Genomic DNA, 17,012 nt, shown 5'->3' on the forward strand with positions numbered 1-17,012 from the left:
TCTTCTCTGAACTTGCTCCAGTTTGTCAGAGTCTTTTTTTAAATTTGGGTGCCCAGAACTGGAAACAGTATTCCAGATTAGGTCTGACTAAGGCCATTTTAACGTGGCTGAGACGCACAAATCTTGCACGAATATCAACCCTATTCTTTTGAATAGGGTTATACACACGAGCAATTTTTTCCGGCATCTCACCATGGGAAATAAATTGCGGCACATCCTATCTTTGGGGATGCTTTTGCATCGCATCTTCCATTGTTCTCAATGGGCGGCCGCAGCATCAGACCATGTGCTAAGTGTATGTGGCGCAATGCAAAGTTTCCACATTGAAAACAACGCAAGAAACTCTGCGATCCTCCACTACGGCTGTCAGCCACGCCGGAGTGATGGGAGGCAGTTTTCATATAAAACCACCTTGCATTCACGGGGAAATCGCATGTTGGCGAGCTGCGATATCGGGCAATGATATGGCGGAGGACAGGGGTAGATTAAGAACTTAAAGTAGCCCTGGAAAAAAATCTTAAAATGGCCCTATGTTGTATCAATGTAGCAGGTGTACAAATGAATGAGTAGGTGCACAAATGAATTTGTACATGGTAAAATTTTAGGTTTGGCGCTAAGTAGATGCTAATTTGGTGCATTTCAACAAGGAGGCATTGGGAAAATGTGTCCATAGCAGTGACTGAAATACTGCACAAAGTGTTACAATATTAGGCCGCATTGCGCTATTGTATACTAACATGGGCAGTATAACCCCCTTACTGACTAGCCGTACATGTTTTGATGGTGGCCACTATGGGGCCTTCGGCTAGGTTGCTGTAAAAAAACAGCGGCCTAGTTTAAGGTTGGTAAGAGAATCCTGTGCTGGGAAGAACCAAGAGCCGGCTGCCCGATGACAGCCAGCGGCAGGCGTTGATGACCAGGTGAGAGCAGCTGAGGTGATTGACCAATCCACTGTGCTTGGCTGTGCCACTAACTCACTGGTTGTTGCTGGGCTCTGTTGCAGTTGTAACCCTTAGACCCAATGCACATGGCCGGATTTGCACTTCGGGATACGGAGTGAACGTCCGCCTCTGAATTCTGCAGCAAATACCTGCCATAAGCTTGCAATGTAAAAGCGGGTTTTCATGCCCACAAGCAGAAATCAATTGCAATTTTCAGCTCATGGGGAAAAAATCGCAGCATGCTCTATTTTGAGCTGGATTCCGTGCGAATGGTTTAATTAAAGTCAATGGAAGCCATCCGACAAACATGTCAAATTTAAAAGGATTTTTAGGCATACATCCCCATTACAGAAATGGGCACTGTGGCTGATATTACATAAGCTTCTTAAACAGATCGAGGGACCCGAAACAGCAAGAAGACACTGTGGTTGTTAGGAATGGTTAGGCACTTGTTTATATCTAAGGTAAGACATTTTCCATGTGGGAACGCACTTGTGGAAAGAAGACTTGACTTGTCGATTGGTCTTCCATATTACAGACATCTTGGCCCTGGCACACAACAAGGCTTTTCATTTTTGCCCTGTCATCCAATAGTAGAGCCACTGAGGTGGCTGGTAAAGAATGACACCTTCCTACCCTCAAGATAAAGAAGCTGTTCATATTCATACACATATATGTAAAGGTTGTCTCTTACCTTTGGAGGTATTACCTCAGGATAAATTAGAGAATTATATAAAAAGGGCCAATTTTTGGAGCACCTTCATAGATTTCTGTACCATACCTCTGTTATTGCTATTGGAAGCGTGCGCTGTCTTTTGTCAATGCAGTATTTCTTGACATGGCCTTGAAGCTGTCCAATCAGTATTGACTAATTTTGTGCTAACTTGAAATAGAAGCAAACGGCACTCACCAAATGGATAAGTAAATCTTTCGACCGTGTTTTCTGTATGGTAATCAATGGTACTCTGCCATTATAAGGATATCCAATATTCACCTGTTCATTTTCCTTTAATTTTATGCTAATTTGAATTCTAAATGCTTTTCATGGCATGGAAGTCAACCTCTATTCGAATCTAGCTGTCACCCTAGTTTGATTAGCCAAGGCCAAGTACAAAAGTTTGTGGAATCCACAAAACCTGTGCATATAGCTGTATTAAGAATACATGTTTAAAGGATAGAGTGTTCATAGAAATCTATGGAGCTACAGGGACTCTGTGCCGCTGCAAAGGTTTTGTTCACAAGGCTTTGTCCTAAGGCTACATACTATATTTTTCAGGCTATGAGGCACACCCCAGGTTTAGACCTCAGAAAATAGGAAAAAATATTTCATACTAATTCAGTTTTCCCTGGTGGTCTGCGGAAGTAGAGGTGATAATCTCCCTAACTTTGTGGATTAGGGTACTGCTTACTACTTTATTCTACATTGTTTACGCTCTAAGAATCACAACGGCACTGACGTAAGCTATAATGGCCATATGTAGTAGCAAAATGTGGCCAATATCAATGTAAAGGAAAATGTACCTCTGCATTTGATGGAGGCTGCTATTATAATTGAGAGTAAATTGAAGGCTGACCCAGGGATCCAGATGATATTGCTCGCTCTTCAGGGTTATATGTACCTGTGTGCAGTAGGATAGATGTTGGAGCCTGGCACTACTTGCTCTCCACTGCCTATTTCTCTGCTGGGTGGTACAGCAGGATGCAGCTCATCTCTGTATGGTGCAACCACTGTGCTGCAAGGAGATGAGGCCCCATACCTGGGAGCAGCACAGCATGTAAGTAGACACCCATTATCCTCAGTGTCCATATATACGAAGGGCTACCCAAAAGAAACAGAACTATTCTTCTGATTGGTGGAGAGTTACTAGTACAGGGCTCTATTGCTAGGTGAATGTTTATGGAACCCTTCTGAAATGATGTCATCGCTCTTCTCGAGTAACTGCTTACTGGTCCGAGCAGGCTCGGGTGGGTGGCGGGGGGTAGAGTGAGAGAGAGATCTCTCTCTCCCCCCCAGCTACTCCCTCGAACCTGCTCGGACCAGTAAGCAGTTACTCGAGAAGAGCGATGCTCGCTCGAGTAACTGCTTTATCCGAGCGTGCTCGCTCATCTCTACTGCTTAACACTTGCAATGGCGTTGTTTGTACACAGCACTGAATGTTAAATAATTTTTGATGAAAAAACGGTATAACGCCATTGGATCACCCTCTGTATTCACTTTCCGTGAGACTTTTTTTTACGAGTGCTTTGAGCAGTGGAAAAAAAAAACAATTTCACAGCTGCACATTGTTCATATGAATCAGCCATCACAGAATAGGTGAAAAACTATATATCTTGTGGAAATTAAAAAAAAAAAAAAAAAAAGTCAAATGCAACCTTTCCCAACAACGTCAGCTGGCATCCCGTCTCAACAGGGTTCCGCAGACATTCACCTAGTAACAGAAGCCTGTTCAAGGAACCCACCCGCCCACCAGAAGTTTCCTGCTGCTTTTGGGTACCTCCTCGCATATGTATAAAATTGCACACGTATATAGCAATGTTTAACTTGATTTTCAATGCGTTATGATCACTTTTTGTGCCACTGCAATTTTCAGTGATCCATGTGAAGCTGAAGAGAACCAACCGCAGATTGTACAGGCACCCTTGGAATTATAATTAAATGAAGTATAATTTCAAGGGTGCACAGTGTGTATTATTTATTTCAGGGGGAAGAGTTTATTTTGTGGGACACATTGTAGATTATTTTTTATTTCAGGAGGTGCAGTGAGTACTGTTTTTTTCAGGTGACACAGTGTGTAGCACTATTACTTTCAGAGGAGTCAAAGATGCCTGGGCTGTCCACTTTGCAGAGGCAAGAATTAACTGGAGATGTCAAGGAAATCTGGGCCAGATGGAGAATACAAGGAACAAGACTGGAGAATGTCACTTAGTGACTCACAGGTGACATTGTACATTCCATCATATCAATCTCGTGTCACAAGAAAGGTCTGCAGCATTCCAGTTTGTGAAACGGAAACTCTTGGTGTATCCTTACATTCGATCAGGTCATACTAGGAGTTGTAGATTCACGTGGTAAAAACGTCTACAGCACATGATAGGTTACCAATAATGCTTTGGTATATTAAGGGATGCAAAGTATCCCAGAACATTATTTTAGTGATACCTATGTATATTTTGTCACCAGGGTTGTAACAACCCATATTAAAGTTAACATGTTATCTTAACCTAGTAGTAGATAAAGTAAAAAAACAATGGAATCAACGCTTGCAGTTTTACTGTTGTGTATCCTGACAAACCGCAAAGGGGCCCACTGACACCAGGGCCCGCATAAACTTTGAGCCAGCCTGAAACATTTCCCATGTACCGTATATTCCAGCGTATAAGACAACCTTTTAACCCTGAAAAATCTGCTCTGCAGTCGGGGGTAGTCTTATATGCCAGGTATACAAAAAAAAAAAGCAGTACTCACCTCCCATGGCGTTCTGCAGCGATGCGGCAGGCTGTCGCTCCCTTCATTGTCACTGACAGAGCATTGCTTTCTGGATGCGGGGCTTGAAATCCCCACCTCCAGAAAGCTAATGCTGTGATTGGCTAACTCACGCGGCGTCAGACAATCGCAGCCATTCAATGACATCATTGAATGGCTGTGATTGGCTGACGCCGCCTTAGTTAGCCAATCACAGCCATTCAATAATGTCATGGCTCTGATTGGCTAATGCAGCGCCAGCTTTCATTGGCTCCATCAGTATACAGATAAATAGAAAATAGTACTCCTCAGCACTCACCGCAACCCATAAGGGGGGGGGGGGGGGATTTTTCTCAGAAGAAAGACTGCACGCCTGAGCTGGGACTGAATCCTAGATCCCAAACAGTATAAGATCTAATAAAAAAAGAACAGGCAGCAGAGTCCAAGTTTTCAGGTGCAAAAAAGGCAAACGTCGTTTTCTTTTGTGATGATGTGACCCTCATCATGCATTCCTATTGATGCATAAATTTGCCTTTTTTTGCACCTGAAAACTTGGACTCTGCTGCCTGTTCTTTCTTTCTTTGAGCTTTCATTGGCTGACACTGCCTGAGTTAGCCAATCACAGCATTAGCTTTCTGGAGGCGGGGATTTCCAGCCCTGCATCCAGAAAGCAATGCTCTGTCAGCGACGAGGAGGGAGCGACAGCCTGCAGCAGCGCAGCAGAACGCGAGTACTGTTTTTTTTTTTCTCACACCGTATTCCCGGCGTATAAAGCGACAGTTAGGGGGGTCGCCTTATACGCCGGAATATATGGTATGTACAGTACATTTACACATGTACACTTTGTCTCCAATCTCTAGCTATATAGCAAACATAAATAACACATAGAAGGCTTTATGTTTTAGCACAGTTTATTGTTCAATGTTAATGCTTTCTATGATACTTTATTTTACACATGAAGCAGTAAGCTTTGCCTTCATGTTATTCAATCGTGTACTGTAGTGGCACATCCGAAGCAGCACAAAAAAATTCCAAAAAAGAACAAATCTGTACACTTTAGATAAATAGACCTCTTGATAACTCAACTAAAAGACTGTGACATTTGTTACAAAATTATAATGCTAGGCACAGCACTTTACACACAGAATGAAGGTGAAGAAAACAACCAAAGCAAAGGGGTTTTATATACAGTCACAAGTCTCAATTGCCCAACTTACATACCAAATATAATTGTAGTCCTCATTGAGGGCAGAAAGCATGCACCAAAAATATATGTTTAATATAAGCAACTTTTATGGTCCTTGTCTGGTTATTTGGAGAATGCAATTACTGAATCTCAAGTACAAAAAACATAGTTGAAAAACAAAAGGTAATTTGACTGATATACAAAAGTTGCCCCTGCAGGTATAATTGCTTATCACATCCGAATAAATGCAATTACTGCAAGTCCTCTCGTGTATCACATTCAGGAGATCTGCTCTCTCATACTTCTTGTTAGATTGGACCTTGGACATTCGCAAAAGGAATTTCAGAAAATGTTTTGTACCTCTAATGCCGAGATCCAATCCTTCCTTTGATCAATAAAGATAGGAGGGCAAATCTTCAAAACATGATATGTAAGGGACCTCAAAGACTAGCTCAAAACCTGAAAAGTCAAGTGTAACTGCAAGTAAACTCAACGCTTAATTGTCCCCTAAGCCATAGTGAGACATGATGGCTGTCTGTAGGGTGTTAGTAGTAAGACTAAGTGAGGGGGAAAAAAATATTTGACTAACGATTCAGAGGAGTAGATAGAAAATGAACTGGTGACCACAATTCTTTGTCCCTTCATGCTATGGTCAGATATATGGACAGCTTCCAAATATCTCAGCTGACAAGATGACAATGAGAGAGGGAGTGAGATCATGCAAACAGAACTGAGATCAACTCCATTATGAAGTGTTGAGTAGAGTTTCAGCCGGTTATCGGTCAAACGAGCAAAAGTGAATGAAAATCAGAGTCTAAACCCGCCAACGACAGATCATTGACTTATCATTCGTCCATTTTCTGCAGGGCTAAAAATTATTCTTGCCTCGTTCCATTATCATCCAGTTTAAATGCCGATCATTCAGTCATTCTCATTCACTAATACAGTGAATGAGAATGATTGAAGAATTTCTTGTTTGAATGAGCCAACGATGTATATGCTTGTATAAACAGACTGCACAAATGAACTCTGACATCGTTGGCTCGTTCAAGCAAGAAATCAGCTACTCTAAATGGACCCTTAAAAAGTATCTTGAGGGCCTTGCAAATGGGATGTATTTACTTTAAATCCCTTCCGCAAATATCACATACGCTGTAATTCTATCTGCGCGAGTCGTGGGACAGGTAGAATTTTCGATGAAGACTTTGCTTTACATCTTTCTTTAGCCCTACCCATGATGTGACCGGTATCTGTAGCTCCTGTATACTAATATACACTAGAGAACCCCTTTAACCATTTATTGACCACTGACCTCTAAAATATCTGTCTACATTCCAGAACTTTCATAAAACAGACATGAAAGGGGTTTTCCGGGGAAATATTATTGATGTTCCATCCTCAGGACAAGTCAAAAGTTGATTGGACAGAGTCTCAAGTGGCGGGTCCGCTATCAGGACCACTACACACAGAGTATGGGTCGCTAGCAATGTCAGGTGCAGTTCTCATTAAATTCGAATGCGAGCAACACTTACAGTTACAAGCAGCAGTTTGTACACAGATGTTGGAACAGCAGCTTGCGCTCCATACTCTGTGTGTAGCGGCACTGACAGCAGGCGCCAGATCAGCTAGGGTCCTAACTGGCGGATCCCAGCTGGTCAACTATTAATGATCTATCCTGAGGACAGATCATTAAGGTTATTTTCCTGGAAAACCCCTTTAAAGGAGCTACAAAATAAACTGAGCTCCTGCTATGCATAGCCATATAACTACAGATTAGAGTCAGAAAAGGATAACGGATAGACCTTGCTCATGCCAATCTAATTTGGCAGCCACAGTATATTTAATAGAGCAGTACGCTAACAGCACAGCTTTTTGATCACTTTTTATGCCCTTTTTTTGGAGGAGTGGTGACAAGATACAGCAATTCAGGCTTTTTTTAATAGCATATAACGTATAGCATAAATAATGATATAGTTCAATTGCCTACAGACAAAGAAATACCAAATTATGTTCATTTTCATGTAATCAATGGGAACTTTTAATATTTAATTTTTATACATATTTGAAAATGTTACTAAATTTTATTTTACATTGTTATTTAGTCCCAATAGGGACTTTACCATGCTTGTTCGCTTGTATAATACACTGCAATATTTCTTAATTCCAGTGATCCAGCGTATTATGCGGTCAGTGTTATCCTATTACTCTCTGGTGTAGTAATGTTAAGATGGCAACCTTGGAGGTCATAGTTTGGGTCCGTGGCTGCCATACCAACCAATCAGAACCCTGTGATTACAATGCAGGGGTGGGCTTAGTGGACGGAGTGAATAAGGAGCTTCCACTGTCTAACCACTTAGATGCGATGGTCAATAGAGACCATTACATCTAAGAGGTTAAATAGCCAAGAACAGAGATATATCCAATAAGGGATGGTGCAGGCAGGTGTCATCTGTGCTGAATAGCTTGGGAAATTCTGCATGCAAATTTTGCCCACTGATAGGGTTAACATTGCGTGCGCATTTACAGCAAGGTCAGTGGCACAACAGCCACAGATTTCTGCTGCTGTATTAGAGGCACAATCCATGTCAGATATTGCCATGTGAACATACCTTAACACAACCAGCATCTGCTGCAAATGGAGCTCAATTCACTTCCCTGCGACGTACATGTATGTCACATGTTGGAAAGAGATTCAATTCAGTAACTTGCAATCTACACTGTCAAAAAAAAAAATCACCTAGGAGGAGTTGTTTTTTTGCTGCAAAATTTGGCATGCAGTTACATTTCAGGCAGATATGCAAATGATTAGAGTTTTGGTGTGATTAGATGAATGGTCTTGTCATCTTTAGCGCTAAAAGTGTTCCATCCTTGATCTATAAGAAGGGTCTCGGAGGCTTCTTGTGTGTAGTGGACCTCTTTTTCTGCGTGTGCAGAGCTTGTTGACCACTAGACGTCTCTACGACACAATTAAAGAGATTTAACCCAGTTAACAGAGTTTGAAAGAGGGCACATTATTGGAATGTGAGAAGTTGGTTGGACGTATCGACGAACTGTTCGCGACCTGGGTCATTCTGACCAGACTGTTAGGAGGTGTTGGGACCAGTGCATAAATGAGTAGAGAGAAAACAAGAAAACAGAGCTATATTGTAAAGATCCCTTTACACGGGATGACTACTGGGCACATTAGCCGTCCCAGTGACTATCGCTGTTGGGCTTTTACTCGGTAGCGACAGTTGTTCTGTGAACCTGGCCGGGGATAGTTCTGCCTTCCCGGAGTCGTTTGAAAGATTGAACGACTCCAGTTTACACTGGCCGACAAATGAGCAATTTGGCGGCTGTTTGTACACGGGATGACAATCACCCAAATTTGCCGTTTTCAGCAGTAATTTGGACGATGATTACCCATTGTAAGGCCTCATGTCCACGGGCTTAAAATCTGCAACGTTTTTCCCGCACGTGGATCCGCGCCCCATAGGGATGCATTGGACACCCGCAGGTAGTTAAATACCTGCAGATGTCATTTTTCCCATCAGGCGCGGATCCGCATGCAGGAAAAAAAATAGACATGCTCCATTTTCGTGCGGGTCTCCCGCGGGGAAGGCTCCCACAGGCTTCTATTGCAGCCTATGGAAGCCATCCGGATCCGCGGGAGACCCGTGCTAGAATAAAACTCACCTGCTCCGGACGATGCAGTTCTTCCCTTCTTTGCGGCCGGATCTTTCTTTGGCCCGGCGTTCCGAGCACATCCGCCAGGCTGAAGAAAGAAGATCCGGCTGCGAAGGAATTAAGATCCGCATCGTCCGGAGCAGGTGAGTTTATTCTGATTTTTAGGCCTCATGTCCGCGGGGCAGGAGGGACCCGCTATGGATTTTACATGAAGAATCCGCGGCGGGCCAGATTTTCCCTGTGGACATGAGGTCTAAAGGTACCTTCATTTGTATGAAGCATATTTAGATAGATGTTAAATGGGTTTTCTGAAAGTTAAAAAGAATAAATGATTGCATTGTCAAAAACTGCATGACAGCTGAGCCTATCACTGAATTTGATTATGTGGGTGATCATACTTGCTGGGCTTGTCGAAATCGTTGGACAGACATGAAACCATGGGCTTGTGTTGGTAAAAAAAAGCAGCCAATTAGAAAAATCAGAGCTGTGAATTAAAACAGGGGAGAAACAATAGTAGAGAGGGTTTCCTGAGCCACTGACACTATAAAAAATTACAAAGAAAGTGGAACTGTGACTCCAATACATTATACTGCATGCACAAGTTAAGCTGGAAAAAGTGATCCTAATGTAATGGGGCTAAAAAGCAGCCAAACTGTCAAGACAGAATTAAACAAAGGACAGGTAAGCAGTACACATTTTGTTCAGAAATTCCATTTAAAAAGGTCATCAAGTAAGCATTTTAGGATTTATGTAAATGTGAAAAAAAAAAACACAAGAAAATCAGGCTAGACCCTCACCCCTTTTTTTACATTTATATCATTAAAAAAAACAACTTTTGTTTATATTTAAAAAAGAAAAATCTTAGAAAAATCTTGAATAAATATCAACCTATCCCGTGGGGTGTCAATGCTGTTTAGTAGGGCAGCCATGGTTCAGCACTACTGACCAATTTACCAATCCATAGGACTCATTGGAGGGTTTAGCCATCGAGAAGTTGGATCAACCTTGTCAAGGCGATTGCTCCGCTTGCAGACAGTATGTTGGCATGAAATTATAGACAGGTATATATGTATAACCACCCTACTTCTCGTATTATGTGGCATCTTCCTAAGGCTTTCTCTCACTGAGGTGAATTTTTCAAATGATCAGTACAAACCCCTGAGAGAGGTGTATATATATTTTATCTGTGGTCCATGGACTTGTGCCTTATAGTATGTGTATTATCTGGTGAGACATTATATGCTACTTGATATTTATGCAAGATTTATCTAAGACTTCAGTGTTGAATAATATGGACACAAACATATGTTTTAACAAATAACATTAATACAGGTTATAAAATATAAATCACAACAAATCCCCACTTTTATTTATATGGATATACCCTCTAATTTGTAGCCAGGTGTCTTTTCTAAGATTTGAAAAGCCAACAAACAAGCAGAAAAACATTAATTTTAATATAAATCGAAATAAAATAAAGATGAAGTTTCATTTTCATCTTAAATTATGTGGTTTTGTTAAACAAATGCTTTAAAGAGATTGTCTGAGTTGTAGCCTTTCCCAAGCAGTAAACTAACTAACGGGTGTATACTCACCTCTCCGGATCTCCCTTCTGGTGTCAGGTGTTGCACTCAATCGTGGAGCTCAGTTATTGGCTGCAGCGCACGTGACATCCTCTAAACAAAGACAGAAGGGGAGGACCACAGCGCCGCGGGGGACACGGGATCGGGGAAAGGTAAGTAAATGCCCGTTATTTTACTGCATAGGAAAGGCGGTTTAGGGAAAACCTACAACCTGGACAACCTCTTTAAGAAACAATCCATCCTATAATCCTACATGAATGACTTCCCCGCAGGATGCCAGTAATGAATGGGCTTGAAGACACCGATACAAAAAATAAGGGATTATATATTCCCATTCTAAGGTAGATCACATGATCATCTTTTAACCCGTTGGAAAAGCTTTTGACAACTCATGGGTGTATTAGGAAAAGGGTGGTAATGAAATCATGGAGACTGATAGATTTGCTGAAATAATGTAAAAACTATGTACAGAAATCAAAAAATGGTAAATTAGGAACATATACAAACACCATGCGATTATGGAAAACGTTGACCATAAATACCAATTATCCAAGTCAGGTTCAGATTGTGCATTATTGGCCTTTTCCCACTGAAGTCTAATGAAATAAATTTGTTCTGCATCATCTAATAATTAACTGTTCTAATGTATTAGCAGTAGAGATGAGCGAGCACGTTCGTTTAAGGCTGATGCTCTATTGAGCATTGGTCTTGTCGAGCAACTGATTACCGACCGAGCACCATGCGGGGGGGGGGGGGCAACAGGGGGGAGGAGCGGGGGAGAGAGATCTCTCTTACTCTCCCCTTCGCCGCCCCCCCCCCCCCCCGCATGGTGCTTGGTCGAGTAATCACTTACTCGACAAGACCAATGCTCAATCGAGCATCAGCCTTAAAGGAGATGTCCCGCGCCGAAACGGGTTTTTTTTTTTTTAAACCCCCCCCCGTTCGGCGCGAGACAACCCCGATGCAGGGGTTAAAAAAACCACCCGCACAGCGCTTACCTGAATCCCGGCGGTCCGGCGTCTTCATACTCACCTGCTGAAGATGGCCGCCGGGATCCTCCGTCTCCATGGACCGCAGGGCTTCTGTGCGGTCCATTGCCGATTCCAGCCTCCTGATTGGCCGGAATCGGCACGTGACGGGGCGGAGCTACACGGAGCCCCATAGAGAAGAGGAGAAGACCCGGACTGCGCAAGCGCGGCTAATTTGGCCATCGGAGGGCGAAAATTAGTCGGCACCATGGAGACGAGGACGCCAGCAACGGAGCAGGTAAGTATAAAACTTTTTATAACTTCTGTATGGCTCATAATTAATGCACAATGTACATTACAAAGTGCATTATTATGGCCATGCAGAAGTGTATAGACCCACTTGCTGCCTCGGGACATCTCCTTTAAACGAGCGTGCTCGCTCATCTCTAATTAGCAAGTTAGAATGTTCTATTTATACAGAATTTACATTAATTAAGGTCTAGTCAGTCCTCTGAAACAATGGATACTACAGGACACAACCTGAGCATCACTAGCCATACACAGACTCCAAGCAGTATTACTTGGCCTCAACATCCAGAAAACCATAAAAAAATGAATATTGAGGTCCTTAGATACCACGGCTGTAAGGCTCCCACCCCATTTATTGCACCATTATTGCTAAGCATCCTAATTCAAACCTTCCCAAACTACTTCCCAGGGCAATATGAGAGAGGGGCTACTGTAACTGCGGCTGTTCGTCATCTAAAGCTGGTGACAACCCTTACAGGTAGATGCTGCAATGGTTGCAAATAATGGCTGTCACCTTTAAAAATCAGACAACCCTTCTATATAAAAGCTGAATAAAATTTGAAAATATGTGCAAAAGAATAACTCGGACGTGAAATTTCTAGACGTTATTTTTAAGGGGAAAGGCTCTTTATTTGAGAAATGTAATGAATCTGCTAAAACACAAGTATTAGATTGCTGTATATTTTAAGTATATAACATATATAGTATACATATATAATGGATTGTGAAAAAGTAAACATTTTGTGAAGTTAGGGGGTAAATCCTCTTCAATTTGTATAAAAAAATAAAGAAAAAGAAAAAACACTAAATTTTCCATAATCTAAAACACGTATAAAATAAACACTTTTTTCATGGGGCTCATGTCCTGTCTGTATAGTAACTAATAAAGCATTTCTTCCTTAGAACACAATTTTTTTTTTTTTACAATACAGGAGAATACAATTTGCTATAATAAATTTTTCATAGAATGCAAGACATTTTGGTTACAATCCCCGTACCATTCTATCTCTGTAAACATTTATTTCTGGAAACATACAGTAAGCAAAGTTGGCAAAAACTAACACTATTTCACTTGGGCATGTTAAGACTATTGTGCACTGTATCGTGGAAGGAAGGGTGCCACAACAAGTACTTTTTTATTCCTGCATTCATTATAAAGGACACTAAGACTGAAAAAAAAAAAGAATACAATAATAGAATACTATAATAGAAGAAAGAACACGTAGAAACAAATAAAAGAAAGACAAAAGTAAATTGAAATGACCATGGAATGTAACAGATTTAAAACCACTGCACTTGTACTTGTCATCTGGAGTAAGCAGCATTTAAAAGCAGTGGTACGAACGGAACTATTGTTTGTCAGACATCTTAGTGTGGCAGTGGGACCAGAATTTCAACATAATTGATTGGGAAGAAGCCTGACTGGCCATGCAGCATTCCTTCATACCAATTTTCATCAATCTGGTTGGTGAGGGTAATGATGTCGCCTTCTTTGAAGCCAAGTTCTCCTTCATTTTCTGGATCAAAGTCATAGAGGGACCGGCAGCACGGCTGATCCATGGGAGCACCTGCATCACGGACAATAAAAATTAAATTACAGTAGTCATTTGTGTTTTAATTAGATTTTTATGTTTTTTGCCTTACATATTACGATAATGTGTGGAAAATTTAAAAAAAAAACTATTAAACTCGTAATGAGTATATTAGTGCATATCATCTTTGGATGTTTAGCATTAAAGAGTTAAACATAACAGAGTGTAAGCCCTCCAGCAGAGGGGTTTGTATGGAGCAGGCCCAGATGCCAAGCTTATCCCATACACTATGGATGCCAGCTATCTTTGACAAGTTGATCGCAGTTTTAACTCTTTAAATGCTACTGTCTAACTGCAGCATTAAAATGCCCCAATCGGAGTTCAGAGGTCCTGAATAGTACCCTCACGATAAGAAATGTTCATTTGCCATGGCAGCTCAGGGTCTTTTGAAGGCTGCCATGCATTTCTGCCCATGAAGACAGGCCTGTGGCGTGGCTTGTTTTTATGATATTTCTGCCGACATTATATTTACTGCAATACTGAAGTATGCAGTAAAAACCTTGGAAGATTTCTGATGACAACTCAGTGCTTTGCACATTTTAGCACTAGGGCTGTTCACGGAAATCTTCCAGAGTTTAACTGCATGGTCAGTGCAGCAAGCCCCGGAGATTTTCCAGGCGTGCCACTAAAGGGGTTACGGGATTGAAGTGATCCTCCAGGCCGGAGGTAACAAAGATGAATGAATGGCTCCTCTAAAAACCTGCTGCACACTTTGCATAGTATGCATTGGTGGTCTAAAGACAATACATGCTGTTGTGTCTGGCCAGTGCTGCTTATATGGAAGGCACTGGTTAAACAAAGTCGGTGTAGTATCTTATGCGAATGATGAAAAGTAATGCACAGTGTGCATCAAATAGTCAGAGTGGCCATCTTTGTTTCTCCAGGCCCGGAGGATCGCTCTTAGGGCTTATAATGGAACATCAAGTGACAGTTTTTTTCATTGCCACATATAAAGAATAATACATTATTTTCTTGATGCTAAAGCTTTAAGGCGGTTTATTTTTTATGGGACAAGTTGTAGTTCGCTTATACCTATGGTGCATCTATATACCTTTGTTAGACCTCTAAAAGCCATGTTAACCCATTGTCAATCCCATTTGTGGGAATCTTAGGGGCTGACAGAGCTCCCTTTATCTGTCAAGGTCCTAAGATGCCACAGCCACTAAGGAGGTAAACAGCTGGAAATCTGAGTAGGGATCTGATCCCAACTGTTGTTCACCAATGGGCTCCCGTTGTTAATCCTACAGCACAGCTTCTGTGGCCGTACAGTCCTCCTGAATACCTGTACAAGCAATGCATGCTATATGTCATAGAGCTCTAAGGCTGGGTTCTCACTGGGCGGATTCCCGCCAGAAATCCAGTGGTTTGGCCGCAGTGAAAAACTGCGAGATTTCCGCCGGGAGAACCGCTGCTTCAAAACCCGTGGCGGTTTTGAAGCGGCCCGGACGCTCGCTCTTCCTCTGCGGATTTGCTGTCCCGTGTGGACGAGACTTCTGAGAAATCTCGTCCACATGGCTGGCCAATTCCGGGATTAGCGGCCGCATGCGGATTTGCTGCGGCAAAATTCTGCACGGAATTTCCGTGGCAAATTCGCCCCGTGTGAACCCAGCCTAAGTGGTTAAATTGGCCCCGTTTAAGTAATTATTTTGCTGCTAGAGGTTCAGGTTCACTTTTTCTCTGTAACTGCCATAAACCTTTACCCGTATAATAAAGCCACTTAAAAGCTACCAAGAAAACAGAGAAAAACTTCTGTTTCAGTGAGCTGAAACTCTGCAAACCGGAGATTGAGCGCCTCCTGTGTACAGTGAATGGCAGCGGAAACAGTTCTCAGACTCCATTCTCTGACAGACTGTTGCTCCTCTAAAAGCACAGGAGCGATAGTCGCTGGCACAGCTGTTGGGCATTTATGCACCCAACAGTGTAAGGGCGCATTCAGACGACTGTATATCAGCCAGGTATTCCCGCCGGCCAGTATATGGCGTGCTCTGAGCTCCCGATTCCTCTCCGTCCCTCTGCACTATTTGCAATGAGAGGAGGCGGGACTAAGTTTCGGGCATTAGCTCCGCCCCCGTTCCTCCTCATTGAAAATAGTGCAGGGGGATGGCGAGGAGGCAGAGAGGGGGGTGGGAGCTCAGAGCACTGCTCCCGACTCTTCCAGCCTCCTCCACCTGCAGAGAGGGACACCGTATATCGGCTGGGTGTGAAAACCAAGCCGATATACGGTCGTCTGAATGCGCCCTAAGGCTGTACTTACACGGCTGATAGTCGGGTGCAACTCACATCACGCAACACATGGACACTTCATCCATATGCTGCGCAAGACACCACATATTGCAAGCCCTATTCGCAAGCGTGAATTGCACAAAAATAGAAACGGCTTCAGTTTTTACATCTCGCACTATCAGTGCAAGAGCAAAATTGCTGAGTGATTTAACCCATTGAACACAATGGGTTGATACAATGTGTGGAGTTCTGTACATCGCACAAACGCTTAGAACTTCTTGGCCAAGTAAATATCGCCTAAAAGTACCTTAACGCAGAAGCAGGTTCTTGACTTTGGAGCTGGCCAATTTGGCTAATTACGCTCCACCTGAGGTGGCACCTAAAGAAAAGGGTGAGCTTCTCAATCCTGGCTGCAGTCTGCGAAAAGAGGCAACACTAGCCTTAGCGCTCCTCCACACTGGCGAGGGCGATATCGGGCTCTGATTCACGGCCTGATATCGCACTTCCCCCCCATGTGAGATCCCTGTGGATGCATGTGAAAATAGTCTCGCATCACTGCAGGGATTCCCTTCTTCCTCACGGAGGCGGTCACGGCCGCAGCAGAGGATTGCGGAGTTCTCCCATTGTTTTCAATGGGACTGGCGCTGCTGCCATCGGCCCCATTGGACACAAAGGGCAATATCGCAGAAAGATAAAACATGCTGCAAATTCTTTTCCAAGCAACATCACATGAGTGAAAACATCACAAATGGGAATAAAACCATTGAAAATCATTGGTTTCATCATCATGTGTTTTCGCTCACTCTCGTGTCGTGTGATTTTATCACCAGTGTGAAGGCACCTTTAGGACTCTTGCACACTTGCATTTTTCTTGCACAGTTTCTTCACGTGAAATCTGTGGGGTTTTTTACGCGAATGTCAATGGGACTTTCTAATGTTAAAAATGAATAGCACAAAAAATTGTAAGTTTGTGTTTTTACGATTTTTATGCGATGCGTTTTTAACACTAGAAAGTCCCATTGACATTCGCGTAAAAAAAAAAAAAAGCGCACAAGAAAAACGTAAGTGTGCAAGAGCCCTT

General features: G+C 42.5%; 1 protein-coding gene across 1 annotated transcript in view; it reads right to left on the minus strand.

Moving 5' to 3' along the window:
- Window positions 1–12,167: 12,167 nt before the first annotated feature.
- Window positions 12,168–17,012, minus strand: part of SH3GL2 (SH3 domain containing GRB2 like 2, endophilin A1) — a 149,856-nt gene continuing 145,011 nt past the window's right edge. The window contains exon 9 of the mRNA XM_066604355.1: window positions 12,168–13,684. Coding sequence (XP_066460452.1) covers window positions 13,485–13,684 — 200 coding nt within the window. The 3' untranslated portion in view covers window positions 12,168–13,484. The remainder of the gene's footprint in view (window positions 13,685–17,012) is intronic.

Source organism: Eleutherodactylus coqui, chromosome 5 (genome assembly GCF_035609145.1).
Source record: "Eleutherodactylus coqui strain aEleCoq1 chromosome 5, aEleCoq1.hap1, whole genome shotgun sequence".
NCBI classification, from domain to species: domain Eukaryota; kingdom Metazoa; phylum Chordata; class Amphibia; order Anura; family Eleutherodactylidae; genus Eleutherodactylus; species Eleutherodactylus coqui.